Here is a 25418-nt window from a genome sequence, read left to right on the forward strand (position 1 = left end):
TAAAACATCTGAGTTTTTATTTCAAAGCAGAATGAGAACCACAGTTTTTTTTAGTAAACTAACTGTATCAGAAACTACAGAGGCCAGGAAAAAAAACTGTTATATTTGTACATGGAATGTAAAAACATCAGTGAAACAAGGAACCATAATGGCAGACTGTACGGATTTAAATTATCTAATTGATAAAGAATGCAATCTCTTGAAGGGACAGTGTAACATAAATGTGAACAGCACTCCACTCACAAATATTTTTTTTCCTCTGTTACCGAGACAAATTCCACATCAAACCCTCTACTGTCATCACCTATCTACACCATCAGCAACAAACAACAGTTAGAAAAACACCCCTTAAAACAGGAATCCTCACTTGGCGTCCAGCTTGGCCATTTCCTGAAGGTATATTCCAATGCTCTCACTGTCAAACAGCACAAAGTAAATGTTTTTCAGAGAGGAGCTGGTGGACGACACAAAATGGTTGGAGATGGCCTTGAGGATGAGCTGGGCGGCTGTTTGCTTTGGGAACCCATTCCTGTAAAAGAGATTCAGGTTAGACATGGCAAACGAATTTGTAGTGAGCAACAGCCGCCAATAAAAGACTTTTTAACAGTGTTTTCATTGCTGAAGACTCATGTACATGAACTGTGAAATGTCACAACTGTCATAACTGCTGTTGATGTTTTCAAAGTTGCATGAAATTGTGGTTGTGACCCAACAGCTTTTACATTCATTTCATTCAACTTCATTCAGTCTGACATCATCTTCACATTCTCCAGGAAGTCCAGATCCATTAGTTTTAAAGCTCATCACCAAAACACTGCACAGACAAGATTTTACAACTCTCAATTTTATCAGGCGGCAACTCTTTGGCTGCAAAGATCATGTGTCGACAGACTGGTTGTTCAAATGGAGGCTGTGTTTTTTCATGCAGTGTCTATTTACAGCCTTAAAGGACAGGTTTATAATTTTTCAAATGTGTCTTAAAACAACAGTCAGGTGTCCATATGAACAGTGAAAGAGGTTTTCCTCGCTGTAATCATTCCTCCTGTTCATACTAGCTATTAAAAGATCCCCTTCAAATGTGCTTTCAATGTAAGTGATGGAGGCCAAAATCCACAGTGTGAAGCTTATAAACATAGCACAAAAAGTAAGGAAATTTGTGTTTGGTAGATTATTTCTTTGTTGTAACAATTCTTCTTGGCAATAAATCTTGTACCATTGGAAAGCCTGTTTATTTCCCTTTTGATTGGTGCCACATTGCAGTAAGGAACATGCATTTGTGGGATGAGCAGCAGAGCTGAGTATGTGGGTTGCACCCATGAAAAATATGCCAAATCTTCTCTGCCAATGCCAAACAGCTTATTCTGCCATTGACTCTTGTTTGGTGTTTGGTGGATTAGAAGATTGAAGTTTGAAGAAACAAGACATATTGGCAATTTAACTTATTAATTTATTCATTTAACAAACAGGAGCCTCAGTAGCATGTGGAAGAACCATACAGAGCCACAACAGCCTGGCACCTCCTCCTCATGCTGGTCACCAGCCTGGTCACACACCGCTGTGAGATGGCATCCCATTCTTCAACCAGCATTTGTCGCAAGTCAGCCAACGTGGTTGTGTTGGTCACTCTGGCATGAACAGCACGTCCAAGCTGATCCCACAAGTGTTCAATGGGGTTGAGGTCAGGACTGCTGGCAGGCCATTCCATCCTCTCCACTCCTAAATTCTCGAGGTAGTCTCTGATAAACCCCGCTCTGTGGGGGCAAGCGTTGTCATCTTGGAGGACAGAGTTCGGTCCCAGACTGTGGAGATATGGGATTGCCACTGGTTGCAGAATCTCATCTCGATATCTCTCTGTATTGAGATTGCCTCTGATGATGACAAGCCTTGTTTTTCCAGTGAGGGAGATGCTGCTCCACACCATCACACTGCCTCCACCAAAAGACGTGACTCTGTCGGTGCAGCAATCAGCATAGCGTTCTCCGCATCTTCTCCACACCTTGACCCTACAATCCAACTGCCGTAGGCAGAATCTGGACTCATCGCTGAACATAACATCCCTCCACATGTTCCAGTGCACGTGTTGCCGACACCAGCGCAAAAGGGCCTGATGGTGAAGGGCAGTCATGGCAGGCCTCCTGGCAGCACCTGGGGGTACCAGAAGCTCAAAACAAGAGTCAATAGCAACAGCAAAATAAGCTGTTTGGCATTGGCAGAGAAGATTTGGCATATTTTTCATGGGCGCAACCCACATACTCGGCTCTGCTGCTCATCGCACAAATGCATGTTCCTTACAAATGTGGCACTATTTAAAAGGGAAATAAACAGGCTTCCTAACGGTATAAGATTTATTGCCAAGAGGCATTGTTACAACAAAGAAATAATCTACCAAACACAAATTTCCTTACTTTTTGTGCTAAGTTTATGAGGCTTCAGCAGTCTGAGTTAGTCATATCAAGTGGATATCTGACACATTTACAGTCTTTTTAGCATCAAATTCCCTCTTTGTGTTTCCTCAGACAGTGTTCCCCTGTTGAGCTGTAGTGGAAGTATAGTAACAAAAAGAGGGACTTTGGCACTAAAAAGACTGTAACGTTGAAAGATATCTACCTGATTTGACTCATTTGGACGCTGAAGCTTCATATTAGCTTCACATCAACTTTTAAATACATTTTTGCACAGAAGGAGGACTGTGGATTTTGTCCCCCATCACTTCCATTGTAAGTGCATTATGAAGGGATCTTCTAATGGTCAGTATGAACAGGAGGAATGATTACAGCAAGAAAAACATGTTTCAATGTTCATTTGGGCTCCTGACTGTTGTTTTAAGAAAAATTGTGAACACGTCCTTTAACCCCAGCAGCCATTACAGGACAACTCTTGATATTCAAAACAACCAACCACAACTGTTATAACCCTTTTCAGACATGTAATACATGTTACATGTAAGTGTGCTGCCTCCATCTATCTGTTAAAGATACAGGTAAATGTTTACCTGTTTACCTAAGTGACATAAATGCTCCTCATGGCTTCATTCAGAGATGACAGGTCAGTTACAGAGAGAGCCAGCTGGTTCACAGCAGGAACTCTGTCGCTGCTGCAGAACAGCAGTGAGATGAAAAGTGATGATATGAAGGAAGAAGAGTGTTTGTTCTCTCTCAGATTGCATCACTGATGGACGCTGAAACCTGTTTTGCTGTTGAAGTCTTAATGAATGACCATCTGCTCCTCACAGTAAATCCACTTTACATTTTATCATCAATTCATTAGATAGAGAACTCTGCTGAGTGTTTTATAAAGAATTACAAGACTCAACACACATGTATGTAAAGCGTTTTGCTATATATTTATATTTTCATTCTTGCCAACTGCACTGTGAGGGGGAAAATTGTTTTTATAGACTGATGTGATCTGAGAACAACTTTAATCTGGCTGTTTCACAGCGTTTTATAGTTGACTTTATTTTCTTTGCGTGAGAGATGATGATTAAATAATAAACATATTATGGGGATTTTAGGGTGGAGAAACACAATGTGTAATAAATCTCATGCTGCTGTAGTCTTCATGTTAATCTGACAGTTCAGACTCTTGTTATGTTCAAAGTGCACTGAAACTAACATCTGGGGCCTCTCAACAGCTGGACAGACGTCAACTCTCAAAGTCAGGAGGAACTCGGCTCTCCTGACATGCTTGTCAACTTTGAGTGAAGCAAACCTTTACAGTTACAGCACTGATTGACACACAGAGGGTTTGAAGTACAGCAAGTCCTCACCGTCCAGCAGGAAGTGAAGGGAAAGCCACAGACTTGAGCTTCTTCTCCTCTGCTGCTGAGAGGCAGTTCTTCACTGTCTTTTCTAGCTGGTCCTCACACTTTTCTGAACCCCACTGAGGGACGTTACAGTGGATGATGAAGCGCGCTGCCATCCCACTGGCCTGGCTCACTGCCACTGCAGGATGCACACACACAAACACATAGTCTGAACTTATAATACATTCATTCTGTGGCACATATGAGTGATGGAAGCAGTGGTTCCCAACGTCTACTTGCATTTGTTTTGACCAGTTAATCCAGTAAGTGATTTAGATGAATATATTTAGAGGCCTGAAGAGAAAAAACAAACATTATCTTGCGTAACATAAATTTCTTGTGTCTTTTGCTTTCCTATTCTGTTAATCATGTCACAACACATTTTTATGGAGTTACTTTTGCGTCTTTACTGTGCAATCCAGCAGAAAAGGTTTGCAATAAAAAAAAAAGACTTGAAAGCAAAACTACTGACACTGCAATCAAAAAATGTTTTATTGCAAGTAAAATACATTTGTGATTAAAATGTGAATCAAAAACTTTGGTTTGCAAATCCAAAAGTTTTGCTTGCTGTTGAACTGCATTTTGTGGACGGAACCTACACTGAAAGATGTAAAACACGACTCTATTGGCCAGTCTCAAACGGAGTGGCAACATCCATGTCCACACATAACTTCTGTCCTAGTAACGGCAAGAATGTTATGTTTGAACTGGTGCATGTGGATTGCTTTTGTTTAACAATCTGTGATGTTGAAATGTGGGTTAAAAATTCATATTGTTTTGTCAGCCTGCTTGCAACCAATTACAACATCACAGATTGTTAAACAAAAGCAATCCACATGCACATAACATAACATTCTTGCGATTACTAGGACAGAAGTTATGTGTAAACGTACCTGTGCATTAATTTTCTGTCTCCACTCCCACTCTGTCTTCTCCATGGACTTCAAAACTCCCTCTCTCGATTACTAACATGGATGTTGCCAAGCTGTCACTCCATTTGAGACTGGCCAATAGAGACATTTCTTATATCTTTCAACGTAGGTCCCGCCCACGAAATGCAGCTCAACAGCAAGCAAAACTTCTGGATTCACAAATGAAACTTCTGCATTTTAATCACAAATTTATTTTATTTGCAATAAAATATTTTTTGATTGCAGTGTCAATAGTTTTACTCTCAAATCTATTTTTTGATTGCAAACCTATTCTGTTTGATTTCATAATAAAGACGCAAAAGTAACATATTTTATCTTGTGACACTCACAGGATGAGTGTGTAAGATTTAGTGGCATCCAGCAGTGAGGTTGCAGATTGCAACCAACTGAGTACCCCTCCCCTCACCCTCCCCTCCAAGCGTGTAAGAGAACCTACGGTGGCCACAAAAATCACAAAAAACCCGAAAGGCCAACTCTAGAGCCAGTGCTTTGTTTGTCCATTCTGGGCTACCGTAGAAACATGGCTGTGCAACATGGCAGGCTCTGTGGAAGAGGACCCGCTCCATGTGTAGATATAAAACGCTCATCATAACGAAAACACAACAATTCTAATTTTCATGGGTTTATACACTAATTAAAACATACTTATCAATATTATATTCCATTTCTGCAATGTCCATTTTGCTAGATGCCACAAAATTCTAAACACTGCACCTTTAAGAGAAGTTGTCATATTCACCACTGTTCTTGTCTGTCTTGTCTAGATTCTTCTCAGGGGTACAAAAGAAATTAAATCATGTACAGACAGTCTGTTCTCCACAGGGGGACTTGTAACACCTTCATCTGAAAGACTGCAGTTTAAATGTTACAAAATCAAAATTCAAATCAAAATCTAAAAAACTGAGAAAAAAATGAAATAAAACTAAAAGTAGCAGCTGATCAGCATTTTCAGGCAAGTTGGAGTGCAGGTGAACATCACCTATTATGGAATGTATTCTGTCCTCTACCTCTGTGGAGACGCCTGCACATCAGCTTGACCAACATCCGCTTTTGTAATGTTGGATCACTTTGCTTTAGAAAGATGTTTTTGTCATCTAATAATTCATTATTTCTGTCTGGCACTGCAGTGACACAGTACTGACCACTCTATATTTATAATATTTTCTATTTTTTCAGGCCCCTAATACAGCTCCTCACACTGCTGCATTTGTTCTGTTTTTGTCTGCTCATGTCAATCTGCTGGATTCATTACTCATAAAGTTTTAAAAAGCACAAAGAGAAACCAAACAATAATCTGTCAGTGAAAGGTGTTGATGGAGGGCAGCGAGCGCAGCAGGAAGGAAGCTATTAAACAGCCTGTAGACAGTAGTGCAGGGATGGATCAGCACATTTATGTCCCTTCACTCACAGTGGAGCATCAGTTGGCACTGAGGCTCCATTTAAAACACTAATCTCAAACTGCCTGTCAAACAGCACTAGCTTCCCGCGTACCTGATGCTACCTCCAAAGGCCCCTGTGCTTTCCGCAGCTCTTTGACTCCGTCCAGGAATTCTCGGCCTCCAGCTTTCTCCAGAGCGTTGCCTACAGGCACAACACAGCAGCAGCAGGTGAGCAGAGGAAATCTGAGAACTTGGTAAGAATATAAAATACATGTTAACACTGCCTCCTCACCTACACCGTCTTTGAGGTCCATCTCTGCATTTGTCGGATTTATTATCCCCTCCACCTTGATTGTTCCGATTTTGCTGATTTCACTCTCTGTTAGTGAAAGCTGTGGATTCACACAGTCATCAGCATCGGGTGAGACAACATTGTGTATATGCTTTATGTGACATGATATATATTGACACAGGAACTATCAGCAGCCTCAGCTCTGGTCTTCAGTGTTACCTTTTGTCCGAGGAACAAGCTCTTTGCTGAGAGGATGGTGAATCCGTCTCCAGGACCGTCTTCCACTGTGGAGTTTGGTACAGACTCTTTGTCATTGTCTGTGCTCTTTGCCAGATGGAGGAAAAATGAAACAATTAAACCCCACTTACATCACAACAGGATTAAAGAAATCTTTTTTAGTATTGACAGAAATGTGTCTGTGGCACTCAGGAAAGTTTTCTAACTTTAGACTTGATTTGATTTGGTCAAAGTTCTTCATTTAACACAAGTTAGGCAGATTTCATTATATGCAAAAATCAGTTAGTATGTTGAGCATGAAAGTTCTTTTTTGACCTTGGAAATTTTAACTATTTGACCTTGGAAATATTTGAACTAATCAGTAACCATAACTCAAGCAGCACTAAGTGGCCTTTTCCAGAGCTTTCAACCACATCTCATCTTGAGTTCAGTTTCATGTGTTTGGACTTGATCTCTGAGCTGCTCAGACTTGAACATCTCATGAACTTGACTTCAGTCATCTTGACTGAAGTCCTGCCATGAGATGCAGTTGAAAGCTCCAGAAAAAGTGGACTTTGACTTGAGATTAAAAAATGTTTACATTTCCCAAGCTGTTATTTCAAAAAGTATTGAATCTGAACTGAAACTCAGGTATTCACACTAATATTGTACATTTTCCAGTGAACGCCATGATGAAAAGGAATAAAATAGAACAGAAATTAGAAATTCAATAGATTGAATTAAGTGTATTTGTGTTTGACATGAGTGTCTTTGCACTGGACATTTTCTATGTGATGACAGGAAGTTAATAATAGATAACAGTATGAAAGAAGTTATCAACATATCAGCTTCTGATGTGTTCCATGCAGCACTAGAGGCCTCAGTATGCTTCTAACAGACTGGTTTGTATGACTCATGTCTACAGGCAAAAGTCTTTTACCTGTTTTCGGCCACACCAGACGGCAGGTTACAATTCTGTGTGTTGTGTGTCTTTGTAGTCACGACAGTTGGGACAGTTGTGCACATGAAAAGTGAGAGAAGCAGCTGTGTGAAGAACACTACTTTGGACACCTCTGCACACTTGGCCAATCACTGTGTAAAGTCTTGATTTTGTTACAAAAATAGTTTTAGTTTTTCTGATCGCATCATCAGAGATTCTGTCAGAAGGCACTTTGTTGGAAGTATACTGAGGCCTTAATAACCACCAAAATCATTATGTTGAGCGGACCAACCTTTGGCTTGCGGCCTCGTTTGCCTTTGACCTTTTTGAAGGATTTGACGAGTTTCTTGCTCTTGGAGCGTTCTTCCTGCTTCTCGGGGACGGACGCCTGGCTATCCACTTTCACCCGGCCTCCCCTCTTCTTGGAGAGCAGCTCTGGGTGGATCCGAGGCAGAACCCCTCCATTTGATATGGTCACGCCCCGCAAAAGCTGACGGAGAGGACATTTCAGAAATAGAGTTTGACTGTGGACTGTTACACATCATACAATAACACTTAACACACACACACACACGGATATGTCGTGTGTGTGTGTGTAGCAGCTGTGGTTGTTCCCAGCTGAGGTTAACTTCAGTGTTGGGGTACTTCACACCCTCTGAAATATTAGCTGCAACACACACCACCTGCTGTCAGCTGACACCTACAGTATCACCACACACATGCCTCACACTCCAGGGGAAAGACTCTAATAAAATGTCACATCATCATGACAGGACAGTAACTAACGTAACAGTGTTTCTGCAACTCTAACAAAATTCAAACACCGTTTCTTATGGCTGCATCTTTGGAAAGATATGAATGTCTTGTTCAACATCTAGACATGTTGTCAAAAGGTTTCCCCCGACACAAGATATCTCTGTAAACTCTACCATCTTTGCTTTAAAGTTCTGAGAATGTGAACAAAGATCTGCTGCTTAACATGTTTGTAATGACTAGATGAGGTTAAAGGTGCAGCAGGCAACCTGATCCACTGGCAACCCCGGAGAGCAGAGAGAGATATGTCTTTGAACGTTGAGGTCTTCATTACTTAGAGACCATGCTGGGGAGTGTCACTCATTTGAATGTGGGCTGGGGTTATGGGGGTGTCAGTGAGTCCAGCGTTCTCTGAGCCCATTTGTACTTGATTCTTCCATTTTTCAGCTTCACTCCCTGTGAGGAGACGCTTTCCCACCAGTGAGCAAGCAAACAACTCATTTAAAGCTGCACTAATCAGTTCCTTTATATTTGCTGGATGAGTCCAAATGAATGCTAATGTTGCTCTGTGTGTGTGTGCTGGATGTGTAGATTAGGGATGTTCTGATATCTGCTTCCATTTTGGATCCAGTTCCTGGTCAGCAAAATACTTGAATTTGTTCAAGGACCACTTTGCTGATTTTCAACCTTATCTCAATTGATCCAAATTAGGGATATAGTGTGAAAAACAACTATACAGTCTCTGTGTCTCTGGGGCACAGCTGCAAAATCTGTTCTTCCAGCACCAGCGTCATCATTTGATGCGTACAGTGACGTTCAGTAGTTGGGGTCAGGGAAGAACTACAGGCTGTATAGGTAGTGGTGCCTTCAAGGAACGTTAAAACCCACTAGCGGTAGGGAAAATCAGACACTAAAATATCATACTACTAAATACTTTAAAATATCATCATATCTGGAAGAAAACTAGTGACATGATACAAGGCTGCATATCATGCTGTGGAATCAGATAACAGTGTGGAGGAGGAAGCTGCGTTACAACGGCAGCTGAAAGAAAGCTGAAAGCTTTGCAGCATTGACCAGTGACCGGTGAGGATCGTCAGAGAGAATGGAGACAGACTGAAAACTCTGCTTTGCGGTGCTTTGGTAAACCTGAATGTGTTTTCTGACAGAACTTTATATCGGATTTTAACTCTGAAAACAGAACAGTGAACAGCAGTGTTAAGCTACCTGTTAATTTGAAGTTAACTTTTGTGCCTGCATCCAGTTTGAGCACAATCCGGGGTCTGACTCATCATTGTCAGAAATAGGTAAAAGACGCAGTGGTTGGTTGCAGTTTTTCACCACTTCATCCACGATTGTTCCCCAAAACAAGCTCAAATGGAGACAGCAGACACAGAGGTGTTTTGACTTTTTTGACTATTCATTGGCGGCTCTGGCTTGTGTGCAGCCATGCAGCTCTCAATAAGTTTGTAATGATCAACATAACTGACTTCAGTGCACTGTTTGTTTTATGATCCTTGCACACTGGTACAATATATCCAGACAGGATGAGGTTAAACGTTTTGTAAATGAAAATAAGCCTCAGTAAAGAGATATAATGCTGTTCAGTCTTTGCTAAATGGCCACTCTGCTGGCCATAAACACACCATCAGTAGACACAGTTAGTCTGAGTGGACGTGATGCACGCAGTGCATTCTGGTTGTTGTAGGATTCCCCCTCAAGAGCAGTATGGGGAATCTACAGCCTTTTTCTCAGTTTTCTCTAGTCATAGGGCATCAATTTCAAAAACATTTGGACATTTCTACCACATAGGTGACATAGCTTTAAGAAATCATCATATTCACAGTGGTGATTTTTCCCTTTAAGCTCTGCTGCTGTAGCTAATTGTGGTCCTGTTTACACCTGGTATTAACATCCGTCTCAGGTGATCTGATCACAAGTGGACAGCTCTGAGTACAGGTGTGAACGCACTCAAGACGCATTGAGGACGGATTGAGATCCAATCATTCAGACCACATTTGGAGGTGGTCTGGGCCACATGTGACCACATTCATTTAGCAGTGTAAATGCAATGCGTCCTGGACCATACTGAAGGACCACCTAATCAACTGATGTTCTCTATTTTCCAGCAGACTAGACACAGGACCCTCCATCCAAAGCTGTTCAACTGGTCTGATAACAGGATAAACAAATTATTTCATTTTTCATGTGAATTAAAAACGTCCCGTTTTTTGCTGTTTTTCATGTTCTCCTGACCGGTTTCCCTCTTCAAATCAACAATTACAATAGAACCATTAATTTTTCGCTTATCTGTCTAAAAAAACATTTCAGAAGTTAAACGTAGCTGCATAGTTTCCTCTGTCCAGTTAAGTTGATAACGACAGTTTTTAGTTTTGATGTGCTGCTCGACATGATGAGCTCAGGATCTATCAGGAGGACGGCTGCTTTGGATGTGTAGAAGAACACAGAACATTAATGAACATTATATCCTGACCGCTGCTGTCGGTGTGTTGGAGATTTAAATAATCAATGAAGTTATGCTGTTGTGTCTTGTGTGTAAATGTGCACAGTGTCTCTGAATGGAGACGTGCATAACTCTCTCTCTCTCTTAATGCCAGGTGTAAACAGACGTGCTTAAAGCTGTCCACTTGTGATCGAATCACTCGAGACACGTGTTAATACCAGGTGTAAACAGGGCCTATGATCATTCTGTAAATAAAAAATGTATACAGCAGGTCTCATTACTTTTATTTTTTACATGAATTTATTGGTGGTTATTTTGACCAATATTTTAAATTGGAAATCAGACAATAAAAATCTGTTACATAACAAACAGTTTATAGTTTTCTTTCTGTCACTTACTTTAGAAGTCCTGGTGAGCTTCCCCTCACTCTTCTCTTCACTATATTGTGAACTGACAGCGACTTCAAGAGGATTCTGTTTACTGTAAAAACTACAGTGTTTTCTTTTAGCAGAACACACAACAGAGTTTGGATGCATGAGGACTCGGGTGAACACCAAATTATGTTCCTTTTTAAAAGCCATCTGGCTCATGAAATGAACCTAGCCCACGTGATGACTCTACTACCTAAACTGTAAACACCTACACACAAACAGCGGTCAGCCACTTGTAGAGCAGTGTGTTGTGTGTTACCTGGTTGAGCTCCTCATCGTTGGCCACAGCCAGCTTGATGTGCCTGGGAGTTATTCTGCCTTTCTTGTTGTCTCGCGCTGCGTTTCCTGCCAACTCCAAGATCTCAGCTTAGAGGACAGAAAACAGTGGAGAGCCATCAGACACGCAGCCACTGTGTGACTCTCAGCCCATCAAGAACACAAGTACAGCAGTCGAGAGGATTACACCCAACTATCTTACATGTGGACTGTTGTAACAGTGATCTGTACACACACACACAACAAAGACATGTTAACCCAAGTTTTTTCACTATCCTCTTCTTTTAAACATGATGTTTGTTGTCTAATTCAATTTGATCATAAATGTATAATTTATGATCCTAGTGCTTTGTAGATGGTAATCCAGGAAGACAACTGAAATAAGTTGTAGTGTTTTGTAAGTGTGTGTGTTTTATCTTTTTCTCATGTTAAGCGTTACATGTTGTAAATGTTATTAAGTAAGTTATTACCGAACATATACAGTATATATATATATATGTACATAATAATAATAATATTGCAAGAAATGGATATTAAACACAACATAATCCAGGATTATTACACTGGTACATTCATTACAAACATATAAAAATGAAAAGTAGGAACAAATATGTCAATGTGTAAAATGATATGATATGAAAAACAGTTCATTTAATGGATTTTAATAAGAAACTTTACACCATACAGCGCACGTTTGATTTTCAGCACATGAGCAGATGGACAGGAGATGTGCATGTGTAGACATGTTAACAGCTGGAATGATACACATGCAGAAACATGTTACAGACGCTGAAGCTGAAGTGGACACAGGTATGATAAATCCAATCATGTGACATTCCCCTACCTGCCAGGTACTCGATGACTGCTGCCATGTAGACGGGCGCACCCATGCCAATGCGGTATTTGTGCGTGCCGGTGCGGAGGTACCTCATCATCCTGCCCACAGGGAAGATGACACCCGCCCGGGCTGAACGGGACAGTTTGGTGGCCTTCTTCTTTCCCCCTCTGGCTGACATCCTGCTCTGGACACAGAGTACAACATTTTTTTATTTTATTTTTTTTTAATATCATTTGGCTTGAACTGATCTAATGATATTTTGATTTAATTGCCAAAGAAATGAAACCATGATGGAGATTACTGTAGCACTTACAATGACTGACTGGAAGTGCTGCAGTTAATGAACTACTTTTCCCATAAATCCTTGTGACTGCATTGGATAATTAACTTCATTCAAGTGTATACAAAATGACAGTTAAATGAAGTATGTAGGTATAATACAGCAGGTGGCAGGATCATAGACAGGATTTATGAAATACTGAATCATGAGTCAAAGTTCTCTGAACGCTCAGCACGTTGTGACCACACCACAGAGTGTTTAAAATGTTTTGATTGGATTAGTCATAAATGATTCATTCAACCGTTCAATTATGTTTGTTGTCAATTTTATATTGTAATGTGAACATGTAAAAACTTATCTTCAGTGGCAGAAATAAAACGATAGTATTTAAACTATATAACTATAGTTCTTTATTTCTTGTTTTCTTTTATTGGGTTAAAGATTTAAGTTAGTTGAGTCTGGAAATACTGGAATAAGCCGGTTAAATACCTTCACTACTATCTGTTCAATGTCAACTCTCCAAAGCTGCGAAACTTTCCAAACTCTCAGAGAAAATAATGAAGCCATGATCTCAGAGTCAGTGCTGCAGTCCTGTGTGTTGTTTGTTGGTTTGTTTTTTCACACCACTATAGTTTTGTTTGTTTGTTGGTTTGTTTGTTCCAAATATCAGACCAACGTGGTGAGCTGATCCTCCAACATGGTTAAAAATGAATGAGGAAGGACTTGAGAAGCTGGTTTCATATGAAACCTTCAGTGTTTCATATATTTAATATCCACTAATTTACGAAGATGTCTGGAGTTGTTTGGCTGCTTAACATCAAATATGCACGAGGGAGACATTCATTTGGACTCATGTTTCTGACTTTTTTTTTTTTTTTTTTTTTACAACTGAATAGTAAAGTTCTAGTGAAAAAACACGTCACGTCCACAACTTGTATCTAGGAAGCCATAATGTAGCCCAGTTATTCTTTTTCTTTTAAGCCATATATTGACCGAGGATGTAACGGAGGAAAGGTTACCGCTTCCCCCGAGGTTTCCATATAAACAAGTCCCAGCAGTGAGCGGTCTGATCGGCTGCGGCCTGTAAGCAGCGCCGCTGGAGCTCACACATCATTTACATGCATGCACTAACTAACACGCAGCTCACCGCTGGCGTTAAAGGTGGAGGGATATGGCTTGACCGTGCCATGTTCGGCGGACGGACCGAGTGGAAAAAGACGGGAATGTGACCGGAGCCATGTAGGCAAACGTTACTGTAATTACAGAGTCAAACGTTACAGGGAAGCAAGCAACACCTCCTCGACGTAGCTACGCAGACGTTAAACAGGGATTTTTTCTGCTGTTTAAATAGTAGCACAGCCGGTCACGGCAACGTTAGTTTACACGGAGAAGTGGAATTATTTATTAACACGAATTCAGCGGAGGACAAATATGTTCATTTAAGCTAGCTGAATTTAGCTAGGTACACAAAATTATTCAATAACTTACACCTTCTGTGAGACACTTTAGCGTTTTATTCTATAATAGAGACATTAACCGCAACAAGCCATTTCTTTAAACATGCCCCCGCCCGCCTGCTTCCTTTCTTATGTAGCCTCCAATCCTCTGCATGTGTGTAATCTCATCAGACATGGAAAGTAAAGCGTCCCCGTCAATCCGGATATGCGCCGAGGCATGAAAAATGAAAAATCCTCCAAGTTTCTACCTGTTTTGTCCTCTCTCGCGAATCCGCGCGGGCCCGAGGTGCTCCTGTACGGACGACAGACGGATCCCCCCCCGGTGAAAAGACGGCGGGTTTTGTTTTGGTTGTGTTTATTTGCTGTCCTTGTGCGTAATCTTGTTTCCCAACCTGAGGAAAAAAAAACCCACACAGCAAGCAGGAACAGCGGAGTCTGGTCGGAGGCTGGCTCTGTGCTACTGATGCTGCAAAGGGGAAAAATTCAGTGAAAACGCCCCCTTAACATGGCTTCAGTGGGAAAAATGTTGGTTGAAAGGAACGCGATGTGCTTAGAGATAAAGATAGCATTGTGCTTGAAGGCATAGAAGACAGAAATATATATGAATACATTATTCTACAAGCGCCATAAGATCCAAAATTGTACCCAAGAATGGCTTAATATCAGGCCTCAGAGTCAGCCTATAATTTTACTTCACATTTTTCCAGCCCCTCCTCCTGCAATTCGTCAGTGATTTACAGTGAATGTGGATTGACCTAACACACAGCCTGGTCGGCGTGATTCCAGGTCTAACAGGTAGTGTAACTGTATATAAAAAGCTCTCCTTCAACATGCAGACTGGGAGAAGTGAATCAGACAGATGATCCTGCCAGCCTGTTTGATGCATCAGAGGGAAAATCACAAGGGACTTAGAGAGTCACAGCAGCCAATCAGATCCATTGACTCCATCTTTGATGTGTCAAAGCCAATACCTCCATGAAGCGGGATAACAGCCACATTCACTTATTGAGGATATGACTCTTTATATCGCATTGGTTATCTTTTTAATCAAGGACCACACCAGTCATTATACAAATCACATCTACTGTACATCACTCCTGGCCATTTAAAAGGGAATGTCATACTGCTTTTTATTTCTATTTTTAATATTATTCACATTCAATATTTCAGTATGGCATGAAAATCAGCTCGCAGCAGCTTTACTTAAGTCACATATTACTGTGATATCTTGTCTGCTTTTATTGTCAGTTACATTGTCAGTTAAGCTGAGCAGACTTGTCAAATCAGTCTGGACTTACTGCTGCATCACTACACGCTCATAATGTAACTTTGATAATAAAAACAGATACAATGTGATGCATTATCTAAATAAAACAGTTGATTTTCATTTTGTTCTGAAATGCATGAAAATCAGTGTGGAAAGTTTGTCCTTGAGATTTTGAATTGTCCACTGTGTTAATAACTAAAATAGTTTAACACAGATTGTGACAATCCCCACAACCATCAATATAGTATAATGAATGTATATATCAGGTATGATATTTATTATGTCAAGCCTTCACAAGTACAGAGTAGGTCTGTGCAACATACTATATGAGGTGTGTTGAAAATAACTTTACATTACTGTTGCATTCTGTGTTTCTATATTCTTGATTTGTATGAATATTTTTTCTGCAGTCATAGAATTAGACAAAGAGCAATAATGAAGAATCTTTAGTAATAGAATAGTCTCAGCTGAGCAGGACCATTTTACTAAGAATTGCTGAAAAATTATTTAGGCCTGAAAACAGGCCTCTAGAGGAAAATCTACAATTGATTACATGTCTATTACAAGTCCACATCTTCAGCTTTACCAACACACTGAGATAATAAACACTAACAACAGGCAACACAGGATGCATCTTTTTTATGGCAGTCTGTGAAGCAGTAAATCACTTTTTTATTGTTGTGTTTTAATTTGATAGTGTAAGAGGTGTGTATATTGTGTAAATACAGTAAGATTTGTAGCTCTCTATAGAACATATTCAACAGGAAGGAGTCATAGAAATGCAGCAGGAAAGCTTTTCTCATTATTTCTGACACCACATCTTGTTTATCGGTTGAATATAGATGTATTTCAGTGTGGTTATGATTTGGCAGATTGCTGTCTGTATGAATACATGTTAGTGTTTGAACATAAACTGAAGAGTTTTAAAGTGAGGATGTAAACATGTAAAATGTGCTGCAGATCCACAGAGTTTTGTTGCTTGTTTCTGTTTGAGTGAGAAAAGTATTGAGGACATTTGAAGGTTGTAGTCACTGAATGCTTTCTGTGTGAAAACTATGCAAATGTTTCACAGCTTGGTCCATAATTGTTGCTGTTTTGTCAAGTGTGTGAAGAGTTTTGAAGATGCGTAATCATCCCTTTACATAAGAAGAAAATACATGTTACAATGTGTTTTGTTTTTAACTTTCTTTCTTTCTTTGATTTGTTTTTATCAATTCATTTCAAATCTTCCATCTCTATAACTTCCAATTAAAATAAATCTTATGTTACTGCATACAAGGATATGAAACAACAGTTTTCTTTGTGGCAACAGTTTCAGTTCCTTTCCTGTTTCAACATGACAGAGCACCCATGCAGCTCCATAGAGAAATGCTTTTCCCAGTTTGGTGTGGAAGAACTTGACTGGCCTGCACAGAGCCCTGACCTCAACCCCATCCAACACCTTTGGGATGAACTGGAACAATGACCTTATCACCCAACATCAGTGTTGGACCTCACTAATGCTTTTGTGCCTGAATGGGAGCAAATCCCACATACTTTAGACAATATAATGTACCGTCAAATACTTTTATACTTTGGAAATGGCAAAAATTATGATATTTGGGATTAAGGTTCATATTTTAATCTGTGGGCCATATAGATACCATGTTATACCATGTGTCCATGAGTTCTTGTTGACTATGTTCATGTTCACTGGGATGTGCACATGTCTCTTCCTTAATGTATGTGGCACTTATGCTGTGGTGAGTTTGATGACTGTGTTGCTTGGCAGTAACATATAATCAACATAAACCCTAATCATATGCTCTTTTTTTCTGCCAGGGTGTAGAGCATCTGGGACTAGCTTGACTGTCTACACATATGTATTTCCATTATTCAAGTCTTGTAACACAAATGCAGAATCTGTGTTGTCTCAATAATGTCACAATAATCCACAGTAGTGAGTGAGGTGTTTATTTCTTTCATTCATTAGCAGTGGTGGAAAGTAACTAAGTACATTTACTCAAGTACTGTGCTTAAAGGACCAGTATGTAGAATTTAGTGGCATCTAGGTTTAGAGGTTGCAGATTGCAACCAACTGAATACCCCTCTCCTCCCCTTCCCCTTCCAAGCATGTAGGAGAACCTACAGTGGCCACGAAATTCATGAAAAATGTGAAAGGCCCTCTCTAGAGCCAGTGTTAGGTTTGTCCATTCTGGGCTACTGTAGAAACATGGCGGTGCAACATGAAAGAGGACCCGCTCCCTATATAGATATAAAGGGTTCATTCTGAGGTAACAAAAACACAACAACTCTTAATTTCAGTGGATTATACATTAATTAAAACATACGCATGAATATTATATTCCATTTCTGCCAAGTCCATTCTGCTAGATGCCACTAAATTATACACACTGGACCTTTAAGTGCAGTTTTGATGTACTTCTACTTTACTTGAGTATTTTCATTTGATGCTACTTTATACTTCTACTCCACTACATTTCAGAGGGAAATATTGTACTTTCTACTCCACTACATTTATTTGACAGTTTTAGTTACTTTTCAGATGAATATTTGACACAATGGATAATATAACAAGCTTTTAAAATACAACAACAAGTGGTTTTCAATCTTTTTGGCTTTTGACGTCTTACAAAAAGCAGTGTGTAGTCGGGGTCACATTTCACATGTCTATGAGTTGTTAACAGCTCCACCAAATAGTGATTTTTCCCTCTAAACTTCTCACATGCTTTCATTTCAATAAATGTTCAAATGATCCAATATTTCAGCAAAAATCAAAGATTAGAGAAAAACTGAAACAGATTTGTGTATCAGAACTTTGTTTTCTTCTTCTTTCCTCTCCCATTAATCATCTCACGACCCCTCACATTTATCTGCTGACCCTTTGGAGGGACCCGACCCCTAGGTTGGGAACCACTGGACTAAACTAACTGTATGTAAAGTAGTGTAAACTAGCTCCACCTCCAGCAGCTACAACAGTAACATGCTGCTCTAACACTGATGCTTCACTATTAATAATCTAATGATGTCATATATAATAATATATCAGTCAGAGGGACCAAACCACTACTTTTACTGCAATACTTTAACTACATCAAGCTCATTATACTTATGTACTTTTAATGAAGTAAGATTTTTCATGCAAGACTTTTACTTGTGATGGAGTATTTTTACATTACTGCATTGACACTTTTACTTAAGTAAAGGATCTGAATACTTCTTCCACCACTATTCATCAGCAGCTCCTGTGAGGAAGTCAAAGCTGTGAATGTAAGATTGTGAACAGCTGATAGTGAAGAGGCAGACAGGAAAGAGAGTGAGGTATGATGTGCAACAGATATCCCTGGCTGGATTCAAACTGGGGACGCTGCAATAATGTGGTATGCACCTCAATCACTGGGCTTCCACGATGCCCTTATTTTATTATTTGTTTTGTAGCTCGTTGTTTGATATAAAGACAATAAAGTACCTGGAGGTTACCAGTGCAGGGTTGACATATGCATCATATTGTTGATAAATAGATTGTCTTTTTATGTATGTATGTGAATATAAATTAATGTAATTATTATTTACTTATCCATAAATGTATAAATGGATTACATTTGAGGATGTTGTTTTGGTTTGCTACTGTATCTGTCAAATGAATCTCATTATTTTAGTTTGAATTCGTCTTTCAGGGCTGAGTGGGTGGAATAGCTCACTGCTCAGGGTTTTTGTATGTGTGTTTAATCTTTTACTTGTTTTCCTTCCCTTTCTTCTTACCTGTGGTTTGCTATCTACATTTGTTGCTTGCATGTTTATAGCACTCTAATTAAAACATGTGCATGTAAATACCACACATAATCTTGAAGCAAATACATTATTTTTACTATTTGTGCACTTACAATATATTATGTTTCTTTTTTTTCTCCCATGCTGAAATCTGCTCCTGCAACAGAATTATTTCTCCACAGGAATCAATACAGTTTCATCCAATTAAATTAAATCCATGTCCAAGCCTGTTTTTTTTAATACTTCTAATTTGCCTTTTTACTTTTGAATGCCAGTATAAGCTCCCTGCAGCAGGCTGACAGTATTAATGAACGATGAAAAGTAGTGATACTGACTCCATTAAAACTGAGAGTTATCAGAACTACCAGGCAGCCTTTAAAGAGTCCATAGAGGGCAGCGGAACACCAGATTTGAGAAGCTGTGTGTGCCCAAACTGGACACCAGAACATTATCATAATTGTGTTCAATGAATAGTAGATAATAATCTTTATTTATAGAGCACTTTGAAAACTCAGGTTAAAAAGTACTTTGTTAAATCCAGCAAATGAAAATCGATGGTAAAAGTATATATATTAATACAGCAACCTATAATAATACAGCAATCTGTAGTAGTATGTGGAACTGACAAAGAATCAGAAAATATAAAGTGTGTAAAACAAATTCCAGATATATAAAATAAAAGGAATAAAAAGACAATTCAAGTCAAATAAAACAAAAGAAAAGAAAACAAAAACACCTAAAACTTAGCTCTTAGAAAAAAAAATGTGTTTGTCTATTGACTTTGAAGATGTTATTGAGTCAGCATGCATTATTTCCTCAGGCAGGTCATTCCAGAGCCCTTGAGTCCTGCATGAAAAGGCTCTATCCCCTCTGGTTTTAAGCTGAGACCCTGGATCAGACAAATTACCATCTCCCCAAAGATCACAACATAACTATAGGCTCATACGGGACTAAAAGCAGTCAGCAAAATACCCTGCGACAGCAGATACACAACACACAATTAAAGATCTGCTCCTTACCATGCATCATTCTGCACAGTGACATTCAGAATCAAAGTTAAGGAAAAGCAAAACACATCTCAGAGTGGAGAGAGACTTTAAACATGCTGTGAAAACAATTAGAAATGTTACTGAAATCATTTTTCAATGGTTTAAAAATGCAAGGACCTTTTCTGAAATGATCTCCACACTAAAAGTGTCCATGTATGGTACAGTCCAGGAAATACAAGCATGTAAGATGTGTCTTTGACATTTAAATGTTATTACTGTTATGCTGCTCAAAACTTAAATCACTATCAAGCTAAACACCAAATTTCTTGCAGCAGGTTTGATCTGCGCTCGCGCTTTGAGTGGTCGAAAGACTAGAGAGGCAATATACAAGTACAGTCCATTTATCTGTTTAAACAGGGTACCAGTATTTGGCAGAATTTGTCCTGTGGTATGCTGGAGAACAGTAACAAGGCGTTCTGTTTTAATAGAGATCATTTAATTATTTTCATTTAGTTTCTTATATCACATAGGCAATCATTAGATCGCGAGGCTTAAGAAGGAGCTATGACTGTGTGATGTAGATTTACATTACATGAATGTGATAACTTTTGTTACCGCATGTAGTGCTGGTTGTTCAGCTGCCTTCACTGCTGTTATATTTCATCTTTACCAGTAGAGGTCAGTACAGGACTGACTGAATGCCTCTGTTGACTAAAGGGCAACATCAGGTATGTCTGTAACTGGGTTCAGTCTGTTAAAGAGAACCATAGGAAATAATGATTTAATATCATAATTAGCATGAGGGAGGGTTGTGTTTGTGTCTGCAGGACTGCCAACAGGATCAGCTTCAATTCATTTCATCCAAACAGGATAAAGTTAGGTGGGCTGCTTTTAAACTGGATTAGCTTAAATCATGTGCTTTAAGGACATGGAATACACCCTGCTCAAAACTTCATCCTGCCAATCAATTTTAAGCTCTACTGCTCTTTCCGTTTGTATTTGGTTTTGAATACACTGCAGTCTGTAAAAGCTAAGTGTTGGAAGACATACAGTGTCAGAAATAACCCTGGCTGTTGATTTTTAAACAGAGGGAGTGAATGAGTGTTCATTGGCAAGGTGTAGCTGCTTGGAAACTGGGCAAAATAATTGTGAATACCGACAGTGTGAGAGGTTTCCAAGCTGTAGAGGTGAAAACAGTATAGCCTTGGGTGAGTTGGGGCAGTGTGTTCCAACACAGCCAGAGTAAATTATCTGGTGCCTATGACCTAAAGCTAGGAATCAAAACACTACTTTACTCTACAGTAAATGATGAAGAGATACAAAAGCTTAATTGATGGATTGAATCTGGATAAGTAAAAGAGGAAGACATTGGAATCCATCTAAAAAGAAATGTATTATCTACATTTTTAAGATACTGAATCCTTCTGTCAGTAACAAAAGGAAACTAGACCTGGGTAATCATAATGCCTAAATAATCAAAAGTCAAAAATCAAAATCATATTTTTTTAATTCATAATGTTCAGTAAGTGTTTGCTATGATGACATTCCTATTTGTAATCTGGGAAATAGTGACATTCTTGCTAAACAGATTCAATAAAAAAAGAAAAATTATTTTATAAGAAATACATAGAGGTCATTAATATACAAATAAGATACCCTCAGTGCCATTTTAGGTGATACCACACAGCTTGGATTAAGCCGTAAGACAGAGGTTCATTTGCAATGGTAAAGTGTGTTGGAGTTAGTGGACGACAGTCTGTGAACTGTAGCAACAATGCAGTGAATCATTGGAAGAGTAGAAAAGAAATTAGACATGGAAACAAAGCACAATATTAATCAAATAAAAATTCATATGTTAAGATATTAAAAAGAAATGCAAAAAGTGACTTCAAAAAGGTACAGACTCAATGACGAGCAATGATGAAATAAGACAAAATGTTTCAAAACTAAATTTTAGTCATTAGTTAGTTAGTCGTTGACAATAAGCTGTGAAACTATAAAATAACAATATTTTACAGCTTCACAGGTGGGATGAAGCTGCAAGTGAACTGGAGGAAGGTTCACCTGCAGTGGCACAGAGTGTTGGGGACAGTACACTACGCTGTGAGCTTCCTGCAGACTGTGAACAGTAGTGATCCTCATGAAGGAACCAAATTTTCATTTTATTTCTATTGTGTCTTTGTCCCAAAATACTTCACAAAAGTAAAAAACAGCAATGAAAGGACACAAGTATCAGTAGTTGTGCCTCACAACCTTACACCTCACACAAATAAATAAATAATAATAAAATATAATGATAATGAAATTATAGCAAGTTTATGGTAAAGTAAGTAAAACATAATCAAACAGAAAATCTGAAAAATCAGAAATAGCAGCACAAAAAAGCTCTGATAGTAAACATTTCCTAGTCCTTCTTTTTTCCATTCCATGTCAGTGGAGCAGTTCTGATACATACAGTGATCTCTGTGTTGTAGCTTAAGAAGAAAGTTAATCATGTCCCAAAATTCTGATTGGCCTCCCGTAGGCAATGACAGAAACATATGTGCATCCTTAAATGAGCCAACATTCCTTTTTAACTGACTTTTTGGGAACAGCTCAATCAGCCCAGCTTGTCCTTATGATTTAAACATTAAAATATCATCCAGATTGTCCTCAAGTATGCTTGCAACAGCCTGCCAGACTGATGAATGTGCTGCAGTGGACGGGGTACAACTCCTGTAGAACAAAGAGCTGTACATATAGAGAATACTACAAGGAGAATTATTCTTGTGTCTTTCTGTGATTGTGGTTATCAGATGAACTGACAAAAAAGTTCCAGATCTGTGGAATCTCTGTCTCCAGATGTCTGTTGTTAGCCTGGGAACCGGACAAATCTGCCGAGCTCATGTTTTATTTGCTCTGGCAGATACAAATTAGTCTGGCGATACCAGGCTAGTCTGTTGTATCATGATGGGCAGGCCCTTGTGCACTTGTGAGTATTAACATACAGATTCAGTCACTGTGGGAGATTCTGCAGGATGCTGGATCCACTTTCCTACAGGATGTGATCAATGCTGTCTGTGTTGTTCATAGGTACAGTAAGAGAGTAGAAGTTACTGCTGTAGCAGATGCTGCCTGCTTCAGCATCCTTCTTCAGAGGGGCCCGGCAGATGGCTTCCCCAGCCTTGCTGTCTGAACTCTTCTAAGGGATGCTTCAGGGAGGGAGAAAAGCCCCAGAGCCCCTTAGCTAAAGGGGCATGGACACTCTTAGTCAGCATCCACTGTGAATGGAGAAAACACCTGGATACAGAAGGCAGTCTAAAAAACCCCTGTGCCTAGTGCTGAAAAGACTGGACCAGGTCCCCTTGGCTCTGAAGCTGAAGGAGGAAATTGTGTTATGGAATGTATTGCTGGTGGCTGTTTTGTTGGATTTGAATTTTAACACAGCAATAAATGTTATGCAGTGAGTCGGGATTGACAGGAGCTGGCCATACAAGTTGTAGTTTACTGTGTGATTTCACTGACTCATTCTCAGTATCAGCAGGGTCAGAGACAACCAAAGGCTGATGGGAATGTCATTCGTTTTTTTGGTCAATAAAATTTTAGATAAATTTAAATTTTGACGTGATGATGGCACTAAATGCAAAAGGACATGACTGTCTGTAACATATTTCATTCAAACCATCCAATAGTTGACAAAACATTTCACTCTGAACTAAAAACAGCCACCTGCTGGGGGTATTAGATGAAAAGTAATGGAGGCCATGACTGACTTTACTAGATTTCATGGCAACCTATCTATCCATCAGGATATTTCAGTCTGGACTGAGACATTGGCATCTTCCATACTAGTCCTTCAAGCCACAATTCAAGCTAAAACCAATAACTTTGGCTTGAATTACTATAATGAAACAGATTGGAACAGAATAGAGTATAATTTTAAGTACTGTTGGTTTGGGGCTTTTTCCCTGGTTTGGGCTACGTCCCTTAGTTCCAATTAAAGTAAATCTTAATGCTACAGCATACAATGATATAAAACAATAGTGTGCTTCCAAGTTCGTGGCAACAGCTTGTGTTGAGTCCTTTCCTGTTTCAAAATGACAATGTCCCTGTGCACAAAGCCAGCTCCAAAGAAATGGTTCTCCAGTTTGGTGTGTAAGAACTGGCCTGCACAACCCTGACCTCAACCCTATCCAACACCTTTTGGATGAACTGGAACACCAGCTGTAAGTCAGACCTTATCACCCAACATCAGTGTTGGACCTCAATGATGCTCTTGTGGCTGAATGGGAGCAAATCCCTGCAGCCAGGTTTCAACATCTGCTGGAAAGCCTGAAACCACAAGAGTGGTTGCTGTTATAGCAACAAATAAATGCCCATGTTTTTGAATGACTTGTTCTACTTGTCCGTGTGTACATATGCATTGTTTGGGTGTCCACATTATTTTGGCTATGTTGGGAATTTTGACAAATTTGTAAATTGGATTCGAATAACTCCCTCTTCAAAGGGGAATCCCAACATGATTAGGATAGAATAACAGAAAATGTGTACTTTTCACACAGGAAACATTCACAGCAGCAGTCCAATACTTCACAAATAATAATATCACATCTCCCCTGTTTGTATCCATTTATAATGCTGCCAAAATGCTTCTCTTCATCATGATCAAGCAGCCTCATGAACACTGAGCTTTTAAATGATGATCATGAAGGTACCTTGACAAATGAACATCCACTGGGGATAGAACAGAACAAGAAAGCTATGTCTATACAGGTTTATCTACTGGCAGGCTCAGAGGATGACTCCATGCTATCCTTGAGGATCTGGCTAATCATTTAGCATGAAAATAAGCCCTTCCCTTATGTTAGTTTTAGCTTGTATCCATGCAACAGACACATGTTGTACATGGTGAATGATGATTCTCTGTAGGTGCATGAGGATTATTTATCACTGCAACATCCAGGTTGTCTTTTTCTGGTGACATCTGCTGTGAACACGTCATCTGCTGGGAGTGTTATGGTAGAGGATGTACTATTTACCTAATGTTTTAGATTGTTTAGTCAAAGTGGTGTTTATCTACACGCTAATGTCTGCCTGAACTTTGAAAGAGGATTAGAAAAACAGAATAATGTTTGCTGTAGACCAGTTAAAACATACTGTATATCATTCCGAAATGTGGTATAAAAAACAGAGAAAATAACAAATTCCCTCAAAGAATGGAGGAAGAAAGCCGTTTAATCTCTAAGATGGTTTGTCAAGTCTCAGTATGCTTCAAACCAGCTAGACTTTACAAAGGTTCATCTGAACACTTCTAAAGACAACCTGTTCCAAATGGACAAACCTATATCT

General features: G+C 39.4%; 1 protein-coding gene across 7 annotated transcripts; it reads right to left on the reverse strand.

Annotated features, from left to right (window-relative positions):
- On the reverse strand, positions 1 to 14663 carry LOC121912090 (core histone macro-H2A.2). Of its 7 annotated transcripts, none has more exons than XM_042434166.1 (9): positions 14476 to 14663; positions 12333 to 12505; positions 11472 to 11578; positions 7857 to 8054; positions 6628 to 6732; positions 6409 to 6508; positions 6229 to 6318; positions 3770 to 3944; positions 1 to 529 (listed from the first exon to the last, which is right to left on the reverse strand). In XM_042434166.1, exons 2-9 carry the CDS (start codon positions 12502 to 12504, stop codon positions 364 to 366), a joined length of 1113 nt encoding a protein of 370 aa, XP_042290100.1. In that variant the 5' UTR covers position 12505; positions 14476 to 14663; the 3' UTR covers positions 1 to 363. The 7 variants fall into 7 exon arrangements, with proteins under 7 accessions (XP_042290100.1, XP_042290099.1, XP_042290097.1 ...); XM_042434165.1 differs by having other exon boundaries at positions 12333 to 12510; XM_042434163.1 differs by having other exon boundaries at positions 12333 to 12510; positions 14456 to 14663.
- Positions 14664 to 25418: the final 10755 nt, after the last annotated feature.

Source organism: Thunnus maccoyii, chromosome 14, assembly GCF_910596095.1.
Source record: "Thunnus maccoyii chromosome 14, fThuMac1.1, whole genome shotgun sequence".
NCBI classification, from domain to species: Eukaryota; Metazoa; Chordata; class Actinopteri; order Scombriformes; family Scombridae; genus Thunnus; species Thunnus maccoyii.

Bases quoted from the DNA above. Each gene is read 5' to 3' on its own strand.
- LOC121912090 (XM_042434162.1), bottom strand. From the start codon at position 13,795: ATGGCACGGTCAAGCCATATCCCTCCACCTTTAACGCCAGCG. The intron at 6,733-7,856 runs GTTGGTCCGCTC...CATCTGGCAAAG, and splicing joins AACGAGGCCGCAAGCCAAAG to AGCACAGACAATGACAAAGA. The intron at 3,945-6,228 runs GTACGCGGGAAG...TGCATCCTGCAG, and splicing joins GCCTTTGGAGGTAGCATCAG to TGGCAGTGAGCCAGGCCAGT.